Here is a 22,396-nt window from a genome sequence, read left to right on the forward strand (position 1 = left end):
GGCAAAGAAGGACAGATACCATATGTTTGCACTCATAGGTCTAACAGGAAATTTTCAGAATGATCTAGCTTCAAGAAAAGCAAGCAGTTAGTAGTGCTTAAGAAAAATTGATTCAGTATCTAATGGATAGTTGATACCTGTCACAACACAGCATTTTATATACTGTTAAGTGAAACTGCCATACAATCTAAGTTTATTTTGGGAGTGTTTGCTGTATAATTGGATTTAATGAAATGTTTAGAGGTGCAGTAGGCATGACTTTGAGTAGATAATGAAAGATACTCTTAACAGTAAGGAGATCCCACAGGGTTTTAGGGCCTCTGTTCCTGGATCTGGGGGAATAAGCTCCAGTAGTGGAGGGGCAAGAAAGAGTCTTATTAAGCATGACACAGGGCTTCACAAGGGTTTGATCTCAGGACCCTGAGATAATGACCTGAGCTGAATTCAAGAGTAGGACACTTAACTGACAGGCTCCCAGGTGCCTCTTAAAATAACTTGTTTTTTAAAGTTTATTTATGTTGAAAGAGAGAGAGCGAGAGAGCGTGAGTGACAAGTGGGGAAGGGGCAGCGAGAGGCAGAGACAGAGTCACAGGTAGGTTCTGTGCGCTCAGTGCAGAACCTGATGTGGGGCTCGAACTCCTAAACCACGAGATCATGACCTGACCTGAGATGAAGTATGGGACACTTAACCAACCGAGCCACCCAAGTGCCCTAACCCGAAAATAACTTTAAAATAAAATAACTTTTAAACTTTCTTTCTTTAAATGTTTGTTTATATTTGAGAGACAGACAGACAGACAGTGTGCCAGCAGGGGAGGGGCAGAGAATCAGACAGACACAGAATCTGAAGCAGGCTCCAGGCTTCCAACCGTCAGCACAGAGCCTGACATGGGGCTCGAACTCACAAGCTGTGAGATCATGACCTGAGCTGAAGTCGAATGCTTAACTGACTGAGCCACCCAGGTGCCGCCCCCCCCCCCCCCCCCCCCCGCCAAAATAACTTTCTAATTCCAGTTCTATTACTGTGCTCAAGTCCTTTGTATTTTGGAAGAAAAGACAATGATATAGCACACGTTTGACTCTTGAACTAAAAAATAAATTTTGATAAGCTTTTAACTGTATCCCTCTGTTTGGTAAGCAAATATAATCTTATCGGGAAATTACATTTATGCTTTGAAGGAATGATTCATCCACCAAGGTTATATAAAGATTAGGAGATGTTCATGGGACCTGACCTAATACCTTATATTTTGATTAGTGAATATTGTCACATATGCATTCACAACTCGTGTCTACTTCATTTGGCTATTTGTCTAATCTTTCGTAGCTTTAGTCTTGTTGCAAGTAGAGAGAACATTGCTTTTTACTGTAATTTTTAGAAGTTCTGGTTAATTATCACATCCTACCTTGTACTTGGTATTAGCCGGTGACTGCATGGTATGACTGGTGTGATTAGAATGTGTTATTTAAAAGATTTCCTTACTTACTTGGATTGGAGAAAGTTCAAGTGAGCTTTGAAGGAAGATGCTAAAATGACTTTTTCCCTGGCACTGGTCTCCAGCTGAGGAGGCCAGCCCACAGTAGGGTTGGCACACACTCCTTCCAGGAGAACATTTAACGAGCAAGATGCCTCGTTCTTGCCTGCACACCTTGGTCTCTGTAGTCTTTGAGGAGCACGCATTCAAAGAACTCACCTGCATGAAAGTGCACAGGAGCCTACGGGTAGGCCAGCCAGTGCTGTGAGCTCATTACAGCTTTTCATTTAAGCTGCGTTGTCTGGAGAGAGAAACTCTGGGGGGGCTGCCACACAGTTGCCGGGGCTCCTGCATTGATTTTCCTCTCTGTCAGCATCTCATCTTAAGGGCAAGGGGACTGCTTATTTAAGGCTTGAAGTTCCTGGCCAAGATCATAATCCCATTTCTTGATTCTCTTGGTTTCTGATTTTTTCTCTCCTCTGGAGTATAAGTTCCTGGAGGCCAGTGAGTCCATCTTTAATTTTTCCCTAGACCACTGGTAAGCTGGGATAATTAGGAAACATTAATTTTCTGGGTAGGCCCATGTGGAGGTTCTCAGGCAGTGGTGATTTTGTCCCCCAGGGGGCATTTGGCAATGTCTGGGACATTTTAGGTGGTCCCGATGGGACGGGAGTGAGGAGTGCTCCTGGCATCTGATGGGTAGAGGCTAGGGTTGCTGCTAAACGTCTTCTGATGCATCAGACTGATCTCATAACAAATTATGATTAACTGGCCCCAAATGTCAGTAATGCTGAGGTTGAGAAACCCTGTAATTTAGTTGCTATCTAGATCAGATTATCTTTTCTCTAAACACACCCCATCCAGTTTAGTTGGACAGAATGGTCCTACTTTCTTTTCTGAAAATAAATCTCAGACACACTGGGCAGACTGAAGAGAAACATCTTTGAAAGAAACCTTTACAAAACAACATGCACCTAGAATAGGAACCTGACTCCGCTGGAAGTGCTCAGAAACCCCAGGCTTCCCCCTTTGTCCAGAAGTCGTGGGGTGGCAAATGAAATGTGAATGTACTTGGCCGAGGGCCTGGTACGAAGTAGGTGTTTAGTCAGTGTCATCCTTTGTTGCTTGCTTGTGGTGTTGAAATTCTGTGGTGAGTGGGTAGGTTTAAACCACTGTTTGCAGAAGTGGGTTTAAGCCAGGCCTTTCAGGAGCACGTCGCTGGCTCAGTTGGTGGAGCATATGACTCTTGATCTCAGGATCATGTGTTTGAGCCCCACGTTGGATATAGAGATTACTTACTTAAATAAATAAATAAGTAAAGTAAAATAATAAAATAACTTAGAAAAGCAAGACCTTTCAAAACTTTGGAGTTTCAGAAATTGACAGAGGGGCACCTGGGTGGTTCAGTCGGTTGAGCGTCTGACTTCGGCTCAGGTCATGATCTCACGGTTTGTGGATTTGAGCCCCGCGTCGGGCTCTGTGCTGACAGCTGGCTCAGAGCCTGGAGCCTGCTTCAGATTCTGTGTGTCCCTCTCTCTCTGACCCTGCCCTGCTCATGATCTGTCTCTCTGTCTCTCAAAAATAAAAAAAATGTTAAAAAAAATAAAAAAGAAATTGACAGAAACCCAGCGACAGCTATCTCTGTGGTTATCCTTATAATCCCTCCAGGATTTTGCTAGAAACTTCAAATTCTGTTAGGCTGCCTGTGATTTTATTTTATTTATTTTTATTTTTTAAACATTAAAAGCAATTTTTTAATTTTTGAGAGAGAGAGAGTGAGCATGGGAGGGGCAGAGGGGATAGAAAGAGATAATCCCAAACAGGCTCCATGCTCAACACTCAACCTTGGGCCTGATGCGGGGCTCAATCTCAAGACCCTGGGATCAGGATCTGAACCAAAATCAAGAGGCGGCCACTCAACCAGCTCAACCACCCAGGTGCCCTGAGGCTGCCTAGGATTTTAACAGTAATTCATTTGACAAACGTTTATTCACTGTATCTGTGTTATGCATTGAAGTCAGTCATTATCCCTACCTTTCTGAAATTTTCTTTCTCTCTGGGAAGATATACACTGAACATACAGTTATGTACAGTTATTTAGTTCAGTGGTCATAAATGTTACTGAAGAGATATATGGGATGTAGGAGAGGGTTTTGGGAAGGGGGGAACCCAGCCTAGTCTGCAAGTTCAAGTCAGACATACTTTAAGAAATATTTTAGTATTAGGTCGAATTGACCAGGTAAAGAGAGAGTGTGGGTTGAGGTAATGGGAAATGTAGAGGGCAGAGCAAACACCATGTAAGATAGCCAGGGAATAGGAGCCTTCCAGAAGAACAGAGGTGTGCAGTGTTGTGTGTGTGACATGGTGAATGGCCAGGTGTTATGGGTGGACAAGCAGTGTCATGAGGTAAGGCTGTGGACACACACTGGACAAATTGTGTAGGGCCTAGTAAGCCATATTGAACATTTTGGATATTAGCCTCAGACTTCTGTTCAGCAGGGTCATGATATGATCAGATTTGCATTTAAAAAAATTCAGTTTTTAGGGGCGCCTGGGTAGCTCAGTCGGTTAAGCGTCCGGCTTTGGCTCCGGTCATGATCTCCTGGCTCGTGGGTTCAAGCCCCACGTCGGTTTCTGTACTGATAGCTAGCTCAGAGCCTGGAGCCTACTTCAGATTCTGTATCTCCCTCTCTTTCTGACTCTCCCCTGCTCATACTGTCTCTCTCTGTCTCTCAAGAATAAATAAAATGCATTAAAAAAAATAAAAAATAAAAATAAAAAAATTCAGTTTTTAGGGGCACCTGGGTGGCTTAGTCAGTTAAGTGTCCAACTTTGGCTCAGGTCGTGATTTCACGGTTCATGGGTTCAAGCCCCGCATCGGGCTCTGTGCTGACAGCCAGCTCAGAGCCTGGAGCCTGCTTCAGATTCTGTATCTCCCTCTCTTTCTGACCTTCCCATGCTCACGCTGTCTCTATCTTGTCTCTCAAAAATAAATAAAAAAAAATTAAAAAAAAAAGAGATTTGTTTGGCCACTTAAATTTTAAAACCATTTTTAATTTCTGGAAGAAAGAAGTGCTATCCACATTTAGATATTAGGTGTATGTTAAAAATAATCTTATTGAGATATATATATATAGTTCACATACCATAACGTTCATCCTTTTAAAGTATATAATCAAGTGGTTTTTAGTACAGTATATGCACAAACTTGTGTAGCCGCCATCACTCCCTGATTTCAGAACACTTTCATCATTCCAAAAAGAAACTGCATATCCATTAGTAGACACACCATTACCCCCTGTCCCCAGACCCTTGGCAGCTAATCTACTTTCTGTCTCTGAATCTGCCTGTTCTGGACAGTTCATGTAAGTGAACATATCATTTGTGTCTGTTTGTGACTGGCTTCTTTCCCTTAGCATAATGTTTCAGGGTTCACCCATGCTGTCACCTGAGTCAGGACTTCACTGCTTTTTATGGTTGAATAATCCGTATTCTATTGTATAGGTCAGTCATACCTTGTTTATCCATCAGTTGATGGACATTTGGGTTTGTTTCCACCTTTTGGTGATTATAGTTAATTTCTTTTGAGAGAGAGAAAGAGAGTGTGTGTGCATGTGAGCTGGGGAGGGGCAGAGAGAGAGAGAGAGAGAGAGAGAGAGAGAGAGAGAACCCCAAGCAGGCTTGCACTGAAATCAAGAGTCAGACACTCAACCCACTGGGACCCTCAGGCACCCCCAACCTTTATCTTAAAATTTTTTCTTTAATGTTTATTTTTCTTTAAATGTTTTTTTCCCCTGTTTTTTAATTTATTTTTGAGAGACCGAGAGAGACAGCATGAACAGGGGAGGGTCAGAGAGAGAGGAGACACAGACTGTGAAACAGACTCCAGGCTCTGAGCTAGCTGTCAGCACAGAGCCCAATGCAGCAGGGCTTGAACGCATGAACTGCAAGATCATGACCAGAGCTGAAGTCGGACACTTAACTGACTGAGCCACCCAGGCGCCCCCCCAACCTTTAAAAATTTTTTAATGTTCCAACCTTTATCTTTAAATAGAAGGGCTTTACTCTTTTTTGTTCCATAGCACATTCTGGTTTGTAAGCAGTTTCTTCTCTGAAGCACTTGCATAGCTGTAAAGGTTCAACTACATGTGTCAATGAATTGAGAGAAATGCTGTTAAGAACTTTAGTTTTCCTCTTGGCACTTGAAAACAATATTTGCAGTTAATGATGCCAAGTCTTGCTTAGTTCTAGAAGTCAGAGTCCATTGTTGTTCTACTTGTCCATTTACACGTGGATGCCAAGGAATGCTTAGCTCCTCTGTTTCACTTGAATGACTTCTTGTCCACATTAATAGAATGTAGCTGATTGCCTATTACCAAGCTGATGGCTTTCATCTTGATTAGTCATTTCAGAGAATTAAAAAAAAAAAAAAAAGTCAGAGTGGCCTCAGCATTACAGAGTTCAGAATGTGCACCAGGAGGTCGTGAGTATAATAAAAAATGGTTTATGACCTCTCCTGGGACATAACTTCAGGCAGGGTGAATATTAAGAATTAGTTAGTGATTAAGCAAGAACATTTTCAGACCAAGGAAGAAAGTACAGGCAGTAAATATAAGAAGCTTATCATAGAGAGTGGAAAAAATAAAAATAGTTTTCAAGTCCAAGCAGTTTTGGTAACAGTGTTTAAATGGTAAATGACCACAGGGACACCTGGGTGGCTCAGTTGTTGAGCATCTGACTCTTGATTTTGGATTGGATCATGATCTCACCCTTAGGTTTGTGAGATGGGGCTCTGCAATGGGCTTTGTGCTAACAGTGCTGGAGACTGCTTGAGTTTCTCTCTTTCTCTGACCCTCCATTGCTTGGGTGGATGCATGCACTCTGTCTTTCTCAAGATAAATAAATAAACCTCAAAAAAAGGTAAATTAACAAATCAGTCAACAGTTGGGAAATTTGATATCTAGTTTGGATATAGGGTTTGTAAAAAGATTAATCTTTAAATTTTTAATGTCCCTGTTTGCTTGTTTGTATTGGATTATAACTGGTTCCTGTGAATGTTAGTGTCCGGAATGTTACCCAAGATTTCTTTTAACATTTAGCAAGCTTAGGATGACTGTAAAATTGGTCCACCAATTGCATAAGCAGTTACAGGATGCCTGTTGATAAGGTCACATTTGTCAGGGGCAAGCAAATTACTTTTGGCCAATAGACTCTTTGTTGAAAAAACTGATTGTTTTGTAGCAGATAATGGATTAATAATAACTGGCCAACCCTACAATTTCATCATTGTAATTAAAGGGCTTACTCTTATTTATCGGACTATTTTAGAGGAATCTCATTGCTATTATTATAGGATTCTTCTGTGTGTCTGGTACTACGTTTGGATTTGCCTGCATTATCTTATTTTATCCTCTAGTAGTACCCTACTAGGATAGATTGATACCAGTGACATCTCAAGGCTACAGATGAATGAACAGAGGCCTCGAGATTAAGTGATTTGTCCAAGCTTACACAGGAATGGCAGAGCTAGGACTTGATCTGGAGCTGACTCTAAAGCTGACGTGCTCTATGATCGACTTCCTTCCCTTCCCTGGTGCACTACCTCTAAATGAAAACGGAAAACATTTATTATGGAAGGTTAAATATCATCCACAGTTGAAGCTCTTGAATTTTGTTCTCAAAAGTGTGTTTTGGTTAGAGCCTGTTCCCAGATGTCTGGTTCTCAGCATGTTATTACCTTGTCTTCTCATCGATTACAATGCGACCTTAAGTAACTTCTTGATCTTTCTCAAACACATATTGCCCCTGTCTGTGAGAATGTTCTATGACCTGGTAAAGCACACCTCAATAATTCTAAAGGCCTCTATACAGCCTACAAGAAGAAAGGCAGCTTCATCTGGTCACTGGAGTGGTAATTTGTGCTGCTTTATTTACCCTGCCATTGATTTGTTTGGTGGTTTTGAATTAAATCATTGTGTTATGTGACTGTTTCCTTATCTAAAAACAAGGCGAATACTGCTAGTTATTGATGCTGATGTTGATTTTCAGTGAAGGAGAGACCAATAGAGCCTTCCTAGATCTCAGGGTCCCGGGGATATAGTGACTGAAATATTGGGCCAGGGCTCAGAATACCTGGACTGTGGCCTGGCTCTCCTCTCCACTAAGCTGCATGACTCAGAAACCTCTTCCCCCTCCCCCATTATGAGAATTATATGAGAAATTATGTATGTGGAAATATTTTACAATTTACAGGTCATCTGAGTATAAGAGATAATGATTATCCTCAAAGTGCCATGAGATTGTAACATTTGGAAATACAGATTTGATTTAGTCTTCTGGCTTCTGTTGTTGGACTTCTTAGATGACACTTCAGTTGTGTGTTTTCACTGTTCTTCTTTTTTTTAGTGGTACGTGTGCAACAGAGAGAAATTATGCGAATCACTCCAGGCTGTCTTTGTTCAGAGCTATCTTGATCAAGGAACACAGATCTTCTTAAACAACAGTATTGAGAAATCGGGCTGGCTATTTATCCAATTATATCACTCTTTTGTGTCATCGGTTTTTAGCCTGTTTATGTCTAGAACATCTATCAATGGGTAAGTGAGTCTTGTGTATTTTTTCTTTCTCCTTAGGTTTAAAAAAAAGAAAATGAAAGAGAAAAGCTATTTTGTTAAAGGTGTTGATTACCCCACTGTAAGACTTGTGCTAGTCAGAATCCTTGGCTTTGGGTGGGTCCAGTGCCTTAGCCTTCAGCAGTTGGGCCTTTTAAATTCACCATAACTTGGGGCTGCTGGGTGGCTCAGGCATTTAAACGTCCGACTTCGGCTCAGGTCATGATCTGACAGTTAGTGGGTTCAAGCCTTGCATCGAGCTCTGTGGTGACAGCTTGGAGCAAGGAGCCTGCTTCAGATTCTTTGTCTCTGTCTGTCTCTGCCCCTCCCCTGCTCACTCTTTCTTGCTTTCTCTCTCTCTCAAAAGTAAATAAACATAGGAAAAAACCTAAAAAGATTAATTCAGCATAACTGGATAAATAGCCTTATTAGTCGGTATTTCTACAGTGGGAGTTGCAGCAGTGCTCCCCAGCTTCGATGTGCATAGGAATCAACCCAGAGATCTGGTTAAAGTGCAGATTGTGAGCCAGCAGGTCTAGGGCCTAGGATTCTGCATTTTTAACAAGCTCCCAAGGGATGCCAATGATACTGCGAGTCCCATACCATAGAGAGTAGCAAGAGCTAAGCCCTTAACATGTGGTGAAGAGTAAAATATTTGCTTCAGCACACTTCCCATTTTGGGGGGATTTAATCAGCTCAGCAATGTGTGATGGCTTATTTCAAGTGAAGGCCCAATATCTGTTGTTAACATAATGTCTAGGTGCACCAGGATTTTGTAAACTTGCTGTGGAATTCCCATCTCTAGTGTGGTTCTCTCATATAAATCCATGGAGAAAGCTTTAGGAATATGTATTTTTTCTGTCTTGGCCAAATTTTCAAAAATCCCAAGGCCCAACAATCTAGAATGCCAAGGAGAAAAATCAGTAGAGCTCAGTGTTTGCAGAGCCTTATTGGACTGCTTAAAGCCACTGGTTGGGCCTACTTTTTTCCTCCCCCTTGAGGTTTGGAGCCAGCTTCTCCTGAATGTCTGGATCCCTGGTCTATCATCTGGTCCTTAAATATGTTTTTTAGGTACCATGAGCCATTTCTCAAGATTTCTTACTTGATTTTCTTCATTATTTGTATGAAATTGCCTTAAGTTTGCTTCAGCAGGCAGTTGTTATTTTTGTATTGGCAGTTGAGTTTATACAACTTGGTCTGACGTTTTGTTTCTAAAATTGACCACACTGAATTTCTGTTCTATACCATTTTATTTTCTTTGGAAAGCAGACCAGTCATTGTAGCAGTGATTCTTAGCCTTTATGGGGTCCTTTACCTTTCTGAAAATGACAGAAGGTAGGAATCCTCTCTTCAAATAGTATTTACAGTCAACATTTCATATACAGTTTTGGGAGATTTCAAACTCTGAATCACCTCCCACCTTCATCCCCACCCTTACTCCAACCTTTGCCCCACTGGACCCTGGTTAATATTCCCTGATTTGGAGTTTGACAGTTTGGTCAAAGAGAGGCAATGCAATTAATCAATTCCCTGTTGGGGGAATTAATTGGATTCCCTTATCTACAGCCCTTCTGGTTTTTTTGTTTTGTTTTGTTTAACTCTCACTTCCCACCCTCTCAAAGCATGTTCTATGTCCCATTCTCACCTGAAAGCTTAATTTTGAGCCTGTTGGTACTTTCCATCCATGGTAGATTATTACCATGAATGACTGTGTCCTTCTAAAATCATAATGATCATACCTCATTTTATTGCACTTCACAGATAATTGACTTTTTTTTTTTTTTTTGGAATTTTGTGGTAACCCTGTGTCATGGAAGTCTGTTGGTGCCATTTTTTCCAGTAGCATTTGTTCACTTTGTATCTGTGTCATATGTTGGTAATTCTCTCAGTATCCAAACTTTTTCATTACTATATTATGGTGACCTCTGATTAGTGATTATGGGTCACCAAAAGCTCAGATGATGGTTGGTGTTTTTTAGCAATAAAGTATTTTTTAACTAAGGTATGCACATTGTTATTTTTAGATATAATGCTGTTGCACACTTTATAGGCCAGTGTAGTGTAAGTATAACTTTTATATGCACTGGGAAACCAAAAAATTCATTTGGCCTGCTTTATCATGATACTTGCTCTATCGTAGTGGTCTGGAACTGGGCCTGCAGTGTCTCTGAGGTACACGGCACTGTGGGGCCTTGTTGAATTAAGACGATACGTACCAGACTTCTTTATATTAGAAAAGGGGAAGGCTAAGTAAGGAGAGACTTGATAGCTGTTTTTAGAGTCTATATTATAAGGAAGATACTGATAACGAGGCACACCTCCTCTATAGATTCTAAATCTAGAGAGAACTTAGATTGTGGCCAGAGAACCTAGGATGGTTAATAAACACAAACCCCCTACTGCCCATGGATCTCACTAACTTTGGAAATTAAAGACAAATTAGAGAGCCAGACCTAATGTTTGCTGGAAACCTTGTATTGAGCTAGGTCCGTGTTTTGGTATTTTAAGTGAGATAATTATTTGTGGGATTGACCCACTTTTATCAGGAAGTCTGGTGTTTCCGGCCTGCCTCACTCACTGGGAGCACGCCCAGGTCATTGGGATGACCCCAGACTTTCCCACCTGCTCCCAGTGCTGCCTAGAGGGCAGAGTTGGTCCTGGTTGAGAAACACTGGGCTTGATGATTTAAAAAACTTTTTTTTTATAGTTTTAATCTTTTTGTGGAGCCTCTGTTGCTCATGATATTTGGAAATAGGACAGTGCTTCCCTCTCCAGTGCCTTTAAATGTAGATAAGTCTGATGACCTCTAGCACTAGAGTTTTATGATTATAATGTCAGGGTTCCTTACATCTCAAGAAGGTGGCTAGGGGAAGCATGTTATTTTATAACTGGGAAAGTTTGTTGTGCAACTTCTTTTTCATCCTATGAAAAGTCAACACCACCACTACATCCCCCAAGCCATATCCCCCAAGCCATGCTGCCTGTACCCTCTTCCTGCTCTGACTCTGGCTCCTGTGTGAAATTTTATAAACCTCTTTCTGAAAGTTCAGTCCCTTTTCTCATATTTGCTTTTCGTAGCCTATTGTTCTCCCAGAATATTAAAAAATAACGATTTTGGAGGAGGTAGCAGTTTTCTAAGTAAGCAGTTTGAGGTTTAGCATCATGTTTAGCAGTCTCTGATGTCCATGCCCCCCTACTCCCTAGTTTTGTAGCATTCTATAGGCAAAAGATTTACCGTAAATACATAGTTAGATCTGGTTAAACTCACCTAAGGCCTTAATGGGAAGAGTGAAGAGAGGGAACCTGTTATATGAAGTCTGCAATTTCAATTCTTTCCTAAAACTGGTTTTACCAGGAGCACCAGGTTGCACACATCTTTCCAGTCACTGTGTGAAATACCGTGCTGTATGATTATTTCCAGAAAGTAGCAATACAGTACAGATTTCTCTGCCATTTCCCAGACTGGTGCTTTTCGTTAAAAAAAGAATGTTTTTTTTTTAATGTTTGTTTATTTTTGAGAAAGAGGTAGTGGGGGAGGGCAGATAGAGAGGAGGACAGGGGATCTGAAGTGGGTTCTGTGCTGACAGCAGAGATCCCAAAGTGGGGCTTGACCTCATGAACCTCGAGGTCATGACCCAAACTGAAGTTGGACACTTAACTGACCGAGGCACCCAGGAGCCCCCAGATCAGTGCTTTTCAAACTGTGTTCCGGGGTCTGCAGGGAAGAGCCCCAGGAGCTGCTGAAGGGGCAGGCCCGGAAGTGGCAGCTTCTCCAAGGCTCTCGGCCGTCTCTCTGCAGCAGCTCTCTGATTACGGTTCTGCGTTATCTCCGAGCTCCGCTTCAGTTCAGCAAAGGGAGCTTGAGAATGCCTGCCCTGGAGAGACTAGGATTTGAGAGCTAGAAAGCCGCGGCTGAGTGGGGAGTGCCTTCGGTGCCCTGCCGTGAAGCTTCCGCGAGACTTGGCTGGAGCCGCAGCTGCCGTTCTGGGCGCGCTCTCCTCGCCCTTGCACTCCTCTCGGGCTCTTTTTAAAAAGGCGTTACTGTGGTTTTGAATGGTTTTTAGGATCTTTAGAAATAATAAGACCCAGAGGATCATATAACATATAAACTGATAGAATCATGGATCTGCTTTTTTGATACAAATTAACTGATATCAGCAGGGACCATTTTTTTTCTCTAGTGTGTCTTGAAAACCTGTGACATTGAAGCTATTTTTTTTTTCATGCATTGTTTAGTTTAATAACAGCTTTTTTTTTCCTGTGTGATTTTTCTGCTTAGTGTTATTGGCTAGTGCTATGACCGGATTCTGTCGGGATGTCATCTTTCTTAACTGATAAATATGTTTTCTGTTACTGTGTCCGTCTCTCCGTCCTATTTTGACTTAGATTCTTCACATTAACCTTTTAGGTTCTTACTCATTCTTCTTCCCTTCCCTTCCTTTCTCGTCCTATTTTTTCCCCTACCTTTTACTCCTCTCCTTTCCTGACTCTTTATGGGGTATTATTTATAGTCTCAGAGCCAAATGATATCTACAGGTATTTTCTTATATTACTAACTTTGCTTTTACTCCTGTAAGTCCTGTAAAAGGTAATATGTAATTTAACCAAATAATCAAATAAAACAAACATTTTGTAAGCTCAGGAGGCTGTTGATGCTGAGTTATTGCAGTCACTCTGAATGTATGTGGGATGCCTAATTTGCATAGACTCTTCCATTTTTGTCTTTTTTTTTCTTCTAGGTTGCTAGGAAGAGGCTCAATGTTTGTGTTTTCACCAGATCAGTTTCAGAGACTGCTAAAAATTAATCCAGACTGGAAAACCCATAGACTTCTTGATTTAGGTGCTGGAGATGGAGAAGTCACAAAAATCATGAGTCCTCATTTTGAAGAAATTTATGCCACTGAGCTGTCTGAAACTATGATATGGCAGCTTCAGAAGAAGAAGTACAGGTATAATTTTTAGACATGGTTTGGGGTATATTTCTTGGTTTCAGATGTATTTCTTCTTGAGAGTATACTATTTAAAGGATATGAATTAGAAATGATTTTCCATAATTGGAAAATTTTTTAAACTTTCCATATTCCTGTTAAATAGAAATTTAGAGAGAAATTATTTTTCCTTGTCAGTATTTTTCTGGACTAGAGGGGTTGCCACTGTAGAAGAAGGGTAGGTAAGGAACAACTTGGAAAAGGGAGATCAGATGTAGAGACTTTTCAGGGCACCTGGGTGGCTCAGTCGGTTAAGCGTCTGATTCTTGGTTTCGGCGCAGGTCATGATCTCCTGGTTTGTGGGATCAAGCCCTACATCGGGCTCTGTGCTGACAGTGAGGAGTCTGGTTGGGATTCTCTCCCTCCCTCTCTCTCTCTCAAAATAAATAAACTTAAAAAAAAAAAGAAGTTAATTCATCATTTGAAAACTTGAAATGTTTTGACCTCTGTTTTAACAGTGGCTTAAATCATGCCAAATTCCTAATCTGATGCCTTCCTCCCACTTAAAAAAAAATCTGTTTGAAAATAGATATGGGGAGGAACTTGTTTGAAACATTTTCATTCCCCTCCTCCTCACCCCTGCTCCTTCCCTTGCTTGCTTGCCATTGAAGCCCTTCATGAGACTAAACGCCTAAGTGGAATTATCTGAAATTTAGATATCTGAATTAATAATTCATTGTATCTAGAGTTTATATGCTATGTAACCTACTAGTAAACTTATCACCATATGAGAAATACTTTTTTCTTTAAAAAATTTTTTTTAATATTTTTTTTTTAGACAGAGAGACAGTTTATCGGGGGGGTGGGAGGGCAATGCAGAGAGAGAGAGGGAGACACAGAATCTGAAGCAGGCTCCAGGCTCTGAACTGTCAGTGTAGAGCCTGACATGGGGCTCAAACCTACAAACTGTGAGATAATGACCTGAGCCGAAGTCGGATGCTCAATGGACTGAGCCACCCAGGTGCCTCTCTTTTTCCTAATACATAGCACATATGCCAAAATCAACAGTTGGACCTAAATAGGAAATTCATACTGGTTGATATTCCTTCCACAATATTATTAGTATTAAATAAAAACATATTCAGGAAAGTGGTGTTTTTTCAGCACAGTCTGAGATTTTAATGAAGAAGTAGTATTTTACTGAGGTTGAGGTTTGTCCAACCTGCTGGCAGGGCAGACTTTTAGCTTAATACCTTATTTTCTTGGCTTGGGAACTGGCTATTTTTTTGTTTTTCTTCAACATCTAAGTTCATGAAAAATACACAGAAAACGGCCGAGTTTTTATTCTTTGTTGTCAGGGTATCATTACTTATGCCAGAAAACCCAGTTGTAAAATTACAGGATCTGGCTTTGATTTTTAAAACAAAACAGCAATTTTTTTTTATACTGTTGGTGTTTTGCTTTTTATTTAGGATTTATCAAAATACTGATTGCTTTGTCACTTCTGTAAGGAAAATATATTTTATAGCCTTCACGAAGGTAAACTATTACTTAACTCATTTTCTTGAAAATCATAATTCCAGGGTTAGAAATACTGTTTTAGAAAAGCCACAGACATAGGAAAGGAGTATATAATTAATTATTGATTGTGTGTACTAATGAACAATTCCACAATTCAAGGGACAATAAATTAAAAAAAAAATCTGTGGCCAGAAAAAATTTTGGTAGCGTGTTTTCCTTCCTCAGTCTGCTTCACCAAAAGTTAGTGGTAAATTAATTGGTCTGAATGGTAGTTAGATGGTAGAGGAAATAAGGGTGTGGCAAGATGCTGAACTGTAAAGGGTGTGGGTTTAGAATTAAATTCGCATAGACTTTTCACACATGAGTAATCAAAAAGGAATTGTATGTACATGTTAACACCAGAGAACAGAGATCTTCAGTGTAAATTTGAAAGCTGCTTGACTTTAATCCATTATCTGTAGGTTTGGGATCTTTCTTAAAAAATATTATAGATAAAGAATTCTATTTCTTGGGGCGCCTGGGTGGCTCAGTTGGTTAAGTGTCCGACTTTGGCTCACGTCCTGATCTCATAATTCGTGAGTTAGAGCCCAATATTTGGGGTCTGTGCTGGCAGCTCAGAACCTGGAGCCTGCTTCGGATTCTGTCTCCCTCTCTCTGTCCTTCCCATGCTCGCACACTCTCTCTCTCTCTCTCAAAAATAAACATAAAAAATTTTAAAAACAATTCTGTTTCTCATGTTAACACCCTTTATTTTCTTTAAAAAAATATTTAATGCTTATTTTTGAGGGGGGAGAGAGACAGACTGACAGACAGAGCACGCGCAGGGGAGGGGCAGAGAAGCAGGCTCCGAGCTATCAGCACAGAGCGTGATGCAGGGCTCGAACTCACTGATCGCAAGATCATGACCTAACCTGAAGTCAGACGCTTAACCAGCTGCACCCAGGCTTTTTTCTTTTTTTTTGATGGAAAGATGTTGGAGACCGAAGTGCAAACTGCTCTTCACTCTCAACCCACCACCCGGGAAGCATTGATTCACAGAGTGGTTGTCAGGGTCTTTCTCCCCGCAGCTGGGGAGAGTGGGTTCGTTGGCCTGAATAGCCCACTAGGAGTTTCCCAGTTGCAAGTTTTACTCTACCAGTGACTTGCAGTATGATTTGGACAAGTCACTTCTTCCACTGTTCGCAGTAAGAAGAGGAAATCTTAACCACATGTCTCAGTACCTGGGTTAATACGCAGTTTGAGTGGGGTCAGTATATTTGTCTTCATCCGTGCAACTGAGTTTATAAGTGAAAAATCACCAAACAGAAATAAAGAGGCAGATGGGCTTCTAAACGTGTAGCTGTTAACTATCCCTTATTAAAGCCATAATTTTCTATTGGAGCATGTCTTTCTTTCAAAATCTGCAAGTAATTCAGAGATGGATTTATTGAGATATTGTATATTACACCATGTTGACAATGTTTGGCTTCTGCTTCCTTATAGATGGGCCTAAGACTTTTTTCATTTTTTTAAATCAGGTATATAATTTTTTTTTTACAATTTATGAATTTAAATAGGCTGTTTGAGGTATTAGTATACAAATAGGCCTTTTTGGTTGTTATTTCGGCTTTTAAAATGGAATTGAGAGTATTTTAAAAAATTTTTTAATGTTTACTTATTTTTGAGAGAGAGAGCAAGTGAGTGTGTGCATGGGCGGAGGAGGGGCAGAGAGAGAGGGAGACACAGAATCCGAAGCAGGCTCCAGGCTCTGAGCTGTCAGCACCGAGCCTGATGCTGGGCTGGAGCTCATGGAACACAAACAAGATCATGACCTGAGCTGAAGTTGGACGCATAATTGACTGAGCCACCCAGGCGCCCCAGAATTGATAGTATTTTTATCCCCAAAGTAGGTCCTTTATAGTTTGAATGAGCTAAATCCAGTTTCTAAAATCATCATTGTACAGTAAAGTGATTTTGGAGCCCTAATGCCCTACTTATTTCAAGCAACAAAGGAATCTGACTAGTCCCTTGAAGTTGGTTAGGGCGTTATTTTGGAAGAGGCTTTAGTTAGTACAAAAACCGAGACTGAGAACAAGATGCAGCTCAGTGATTTGTGCTCCTTTATTTCTACTATTCCAAAATGCTCTCAAATGTCACTATGCTAATGAGTTTTTTAAAACAGCCCTCATTATACTTTCAGAATTTTCTAAGATAACTCTACTGTATCTACTCAGCATTATCAAAGACTTGTTTACCAAAGATCCTTTTTCCTGTTTCCTTTTCTTCCCTGTCTCTATCATAACCTGCCCCGTCTGCCACACTGTGATTGTTATAACCAAGCAGGAGTGAGTAATTTACAGAATTGCCTTAATGGTGTGGCTAACAAAGACCGGTGATAAGAGAACTCTCGTTCTGTGGATAGAACATTGTAAAGGACTTAGAAATGGGGGCGCCTGGGTGGCTCAGTCGGTTAAGCCTCCGGCTTCAGCTCAGGTCAGATCTCACATTCGTGGGTTCGAGCCCTGCATCAGGCTCTGTGCTGACGGCTAGCTCGGAGCCTGGAGCCTGCTTCTGGTTCTGTGTCTCCTTCTCTCTCTGACCCTCCCCCTCTCATGCTCTGTCTCTCCTGTATCAAAAATTAATAAAACATTAAAAAAAATTAAAGAAATGATCTGAGAGGGGGATGGTAGGAGAGAGAGAGGGAGGGGTGAGAGTGATGTAACTGTGCTCTTCACTTACGGTTTTGATAGGATGCCCTATGCTTTATCGTTTTCTGTGTAGTTATTCAGATAAGAAATTCTAGAGTATGAATAGTACCTGTCTCCTGGAAACAGAGATGTTTGCTCAAAGGCTGTAGGTTGTAAATGGAAATTATCTTCTTAAGAAGATACCCAACCATAAGAATACCCCCAGCCATTCGTAAAAATAGGACAGACCCCAGGAATATAAAGCATGAATATGTGATGTATTTTATGATTACATTCCAATGAAGTAGAAAGTAGGATTATTTTAGTCCATTTTATGTTCAGGAATTTGATGCCCTAGTTGTGTAACCATTTTTACCACCTTGTAACTCATTCCTTTTAAACATATGTTTCGTTCGTATAAAAGAAGTGTATGTTTTTAGATTTGGAAATAGGTGAATGCTAAATTTAAAGAAATAAGGGTGCTGTTTTTCTTTGCCTGGCCATTTTATTACTGCAAATATAAATTATAAATGAAAGATCTTGCATTTACTTTGATTTAGAAGACAAAGTTAGAGCCTATACTGGTGTCTCAGTTATTTTGAAAGATGTCTTGAAGGGGTTTTATATCAATCAGGTTCTTTATCCTGTTTTCAGAGTGCTTGGTATAAATGAATGGCAGAATACAGGGTTCCAGTATGATGTCATCAGCTGCTTAAATTTGCTGGACCGCTGTGATCAGCCCCTGACTTTGTTAAAAGATATCAGAAGCGTCTTGGAGCCGACTAGAGGCAGGGTGATCCTTGCCCTGGTTTTACCCTTTCATCCCTATGTGGAAAACGGTGAGTGTGGTCAAGTCATTTCTTACCCAACATAGATGTTGTCTGGTATTTGTGATTCTGTTTTCTTAGAATAGCCTGGAATTTAAAGGAATATGGTTAATATCATCTTGGTTAATGTTCATCTTAGTGTGGATTTTATAGAACTCTGGTATTCCCTTTGCAGTGGGAATAGCGAGTACCCAGCTGGGTCTGCTCCCTTGAATTGAAAACCTAAAGTGTGTCCCATATTTCCTCCTCTGAAATGGTGCTTGAGCCATTTGTTTATCAGCTTATAAGCTGAGCCAGGAAATAAGTGATGCCTTTTAATGTACCTGCATACAATCCCTGAGTGTCACAGCTTTTTATATTTTACATCTCTTGTTCCAGACTTGAAAAATGATAAATGTCATTATCTGTTTTACCCTTGTGAAGACCATTTGTGTCATGGCATGTGTCATTTCTTTGTATGACATTTGGGTTTTGATGGCACAGTTTTGCTCCTGAACAATACCAAATGAAGAATATATTAAAAGACATTTGATTTCATATTACTTCATATTTACTGTGACCTCGTTGTAGTCATATTAACTCATGGTTTTAGCGCACGTGGTTTGCATTTCAGGTCATGTTGGAAGTTAGGATTTTAAGCCTCTCTTTTGCATTTTCAAAAGTTAGTAATGTGCAGCAATATAAAAACTATTATGTAAGTAATACATGGTAATATTTAAAAATCTTTAGTTTTTCCATTTTACTGCCAGTTCAGCCTTGGGTTCAAAAACTGTAAGAACTTGAAGACTTTTTTAAGAAATCCATGAATAATTCGTAAGCTTCATGGTTCTCAAATATCTGTGAAAATCTGTCTGAAGGAATAATGTTCCTGTTTGCTTATAACCATGGATTTGACTTGCTCCTTTATTTCTTCTTGTTCTTATTTTTAGCCCCCTCAAGTCTTCGTCCCTTTAGATTAAATGCTTGTTTTAACGGATACCAAATGATTTTAGATGTTTGTTGATGATGGGGAAAATGCAGAATTCTTTAGACATAGGGGGGTGGGAAGAAGTGCAGGTAGACCAGATAGCTGATTGAACTTCTCCATTTTTACATTCCTATTGGTGAATCACCTGTTGTGGTAAAGAAAAAATTGCTTCCAGTGTGAGTGCCAGTATAGCATGCAAACACACTGTGTGTGTGTGTGTGTGTGTGAGTGTGTGTAGTGCACTGAATATCTTAGTAAATGTCCTTGATAGTTCAGCAACTTGACTTGTGAGTGCTGTTCCCTGTGTAATTAAGCCCTAGCTCCATATCTGCATTGCAATCACTAGTCATCAGATCGTAAGGCCCTGGTTTCCTGTGTCCTGTTGGGCAACCACATGATAGAATTTTAGTGCTATTTCCTGGCTTAGCAGGAGGTGGAAGAGCAGGGGAAGAAACATCAATCTAACCATGAATTTTATTTCCTTGTGTTTCTTACACTAAAAATGGAGAGGAAATCCAACTGCACAGGAGAGTAGTCCCCAGGAAGGCCTGAGAACAAGCTCCTTGATGGTGGACCTGCAGTTGTCTACCGAGTCCTAGGAATCTGCCACGTGACACAGCAAACCTGCATGTTGCTCTGCGGCACTTTATTATTGCTGCCTTTCTTTAGGTCACTAATTAAATCCTGATGATCTCCATGTGACACGTTGTGAGGACTGCGAGCTGCAAAGTGACCTTGTGTGTGTGTGAGTTCATGAATACTAGGCTATTTTAAGGAAATAGGAGTGTGTTTTGCATACTTGACCCAATCTTTATTTTAACAAAAAGCAATTGCAGATGAAATGATTTTTTGTAATTTGTCTTTAGCCCCATCACAGCAATTTTGTTTCTTAGGTTAGTTTGGAAAAAATGCAAAATGCGTCTTTCTAACTTCAATTTTCGTTTATTGGAAACAAAAACATGCAAATATCCTTGCACTCATGGAGCTTACCTTCTAGTGAGGAAGACAGGAAGCAAATGGCATGCTGTTGGTGATAAATGCTATGGAGAAAATAAACAATAAAGTAAGAAGGGGAATTGGGGGTTGCATATGGGCGCTGTAATTTTAAAGAGGGAGCTCAGGGAAGGGCCTTACTGAGAGGGTGACATAGTAAAAGAAACCTGAAGGAAGTCAAGTGTAAGGTTTTCTGTATGATCCGTTACTAGGAGTAGAACTGCTTGTAAAAGACAGAGTTGTCCTAATAGCTAGCCTGGGATCCTAAACCATTTACTAAATAATCATCTTTTCCCCAGTGCTCTGAAACACGACCTTTATCATAGACTGAAGTCCCATATGGGTTTGGCTCTATTAAGAGTTATCCTTCCATGTGTACCAGTACCAAACTATTTTAATTACTCTAGCTTAGCACACATTTTTAGAATGTTTATTTACTTTGAAAGAGAGTGTGTGTTTGTGAGTGAGCACAAGTGGGGGAGGGGCAGAGAGAGGAGAGAGAGAATCCCAAGCAGGTTCTGCTCTTACAGCTAGGAGCCTGACAGTTGGCTCAATTCCATGAGCCGCAAGATCATGACCTGAGCAGAAATCAGGAGTTGGATGCTTAATCAATTGAGCCACCCAGGGGAACCTAGCTTATCATACATTTTAATGTCATAGCATTAGCCTCCTTTCATTAGTTCCTTTGCAGATTTTTCTTGGCTTATTTATTTAACAGATCAACTTTAGCACTAGTTGGTCTAGTTTAAATTTTATAGATTAATTTAAGTAATATTGAGTCTTCCTAGCTAATAATAGGATGTGTCTTTCATTTTATTCAATTCTTTATTTTTTTTTAATGTTTATTTATTTTTGAGACAGAGAGAGACAGGGAGCAAGCGGGGGGAGGGGCAGAGAGAGAGAGGGAAACACAGAATCTGAAGCAGGCTCTAGGCTCTGTCTGAGCTGTCAGCACAGAGCCCAGTGCGGGGCTTGAACTATGAACTGTGAGATGGTGACCTGAGCCAAAATCAAGAGTCAGACATTTAACCAACTGAGCCACCCAGGCACCTTGAATTCTGTAATTTCCTTAAGTAACTTAAAATTTTCTTCATAAAGGTCCTGCACAGTTTTTGTTAGATTTATCTTAATTATGTGTTTTTGTGTTGATATTGTTAAATAGAAATTTTTCTTCTATCATTATTGCGACTCTTAAATTTTTTCCAGCTTTTGGGGGAAATTGACAAATAAAAATTGTATGTATTTAAACTATACAGCATGATACTTTAATATACATATATGTTGTTGTTATTACTACAAATTAATTAATACATCTATCACCTCACATCGTCTTTTTTGTGTGTGTCATAACACTTAAATGATTTATTCCTTCAGCAAACTTAAGGTATACGATATAGTATTATTAACTGCAGTTACCATGCTCTACATCAGATCCCCAGAACTTACTCCTAACTGGAAGTTGGTGACCTTTGGCCAGTATCTCCCCATTTTCCCCACCCTCCAGCCCCAGGCAGCCACTGTTCTGCTTTCTGGTTCTACAGGTTTGACTTGTTTAGATTCCGCATATAAGTGAGATCAGAGATTATGCAGTATTTGTCTTTCTGTGTCTGGCTTATTTCGCTTAGCACAATACCCTCCAGTTTCATCCATGTTGTTGCAAATGGCTCTTCTGTCATATTTTAGAATGAATGGTAGGTGTATATAATGCACACAATTGAATTTTTGTGTGTGTACTAATTTTGTAATTTTTTATATTATTGAATTATTTTAGTGTTTCCAGTAGCTTTTCTATTGGCTTTCTTGTGTTTCCTTGATGCATCTACAAATGGTTTTGCTGCTTCCTTTTCATTTTTTAGACCCTCCCCCCAATGAATTGGTAAATTCCAAAAAATATTTTTTTAAATGGTGGGCATTTTTGTCTTATTTTTTACTTTAATGAGAATATTTCTACTTTCAATATGATGCTGTCTTTTGGCTTGAGATTGTTGTTGTTTGGCTTGAAATATATATTCTTTTTTTCTAATTTTTAATGTTTATTCATTTTTGAGAGAGAGAGAGGGAGCATGCTGGGGAGGAGCAGAGAGAGAGGGAGACAGAACTCAAAGCAGGCTCCAGGCTCCCAGCTGTCAGCACATAGCCTGATACGGGGGCTTGAACTCACAAACCAGGAGATCATAACCTGAGCTGTAGTCGGTTGCCTAACCAACTGAGCCACCCAGGTGCCCCGAAGTACATATTCTTTTAAATCTTGTTGTATTAAGAGCTTAAAAGTCAGGAATTGCTGTTGAATTTTGTTACCTGTATATTTAACATCTCTGGAGATAGTTATTTTGTTTTTTCTTCTATGACTTGTTAAATTAATAGTACTTATATAATATATATCCACCGTTGCATTTCTGGGCTTAGAT

General features: G+C 40.1%; 1 protein-coding gene across 5 annotated transcripts in view; it reads left to right on the forward strand.

The window, feature by feature from the left end:
- The window catches only part of METTL9 (methyltransferase like 9), a 48,294-nt gene that overhangs the window by 7,628 nt on the left and 18,270 nt on the right, over nucleotides 1–22,396 (forward strand). For 2 of the 5 annotated variants that reach the window (XM_029949134.1, XM_029949135.1), the window contains exons 4-7: nucleotides 3,637–3,660; nucleotides 7,881–8,071; nucleotides 12,826–13,035; nucleotides 17,856–18,040. In XM_029949134.1, the coding sequence (XP_029804994.1) occupies nucleotides 3,637–3,660; nucleotides 7,881–8,071; nucleotides 12,826–13,035; nucleotides 17,856–18,040 (610 nt within the window). Of the gene's footprint in view, nucleotides 1–3,636; nucleotides 3,661–7,880; nucleotides 8,072–12,825; nucleotides 13,036–17,855; nucleotides 18,041–19,992; nucleotides 20,059–22,396 lie in introns of those variants that run through there. The other 3 variants (XM_029949131.1, XM_029949132.1, XM_029949133.1) reach the window with 2 other exon arrangements.

This window comes from Suricata suricatta, chromosome 8, assembly GCF_006229205.1.
Source record: "Suricata suricatta isolate VVHF042 chromosome 8, meerkat_22Aug2017_6uvM2_HiC, whole genome shotgun sequence".
Taxonomy (NCBI): Eukaryota; Metazoa; Chordata; class Mammalia; order Carnivora; family Herpestidae; genus Suricata; species Suricata suricatta.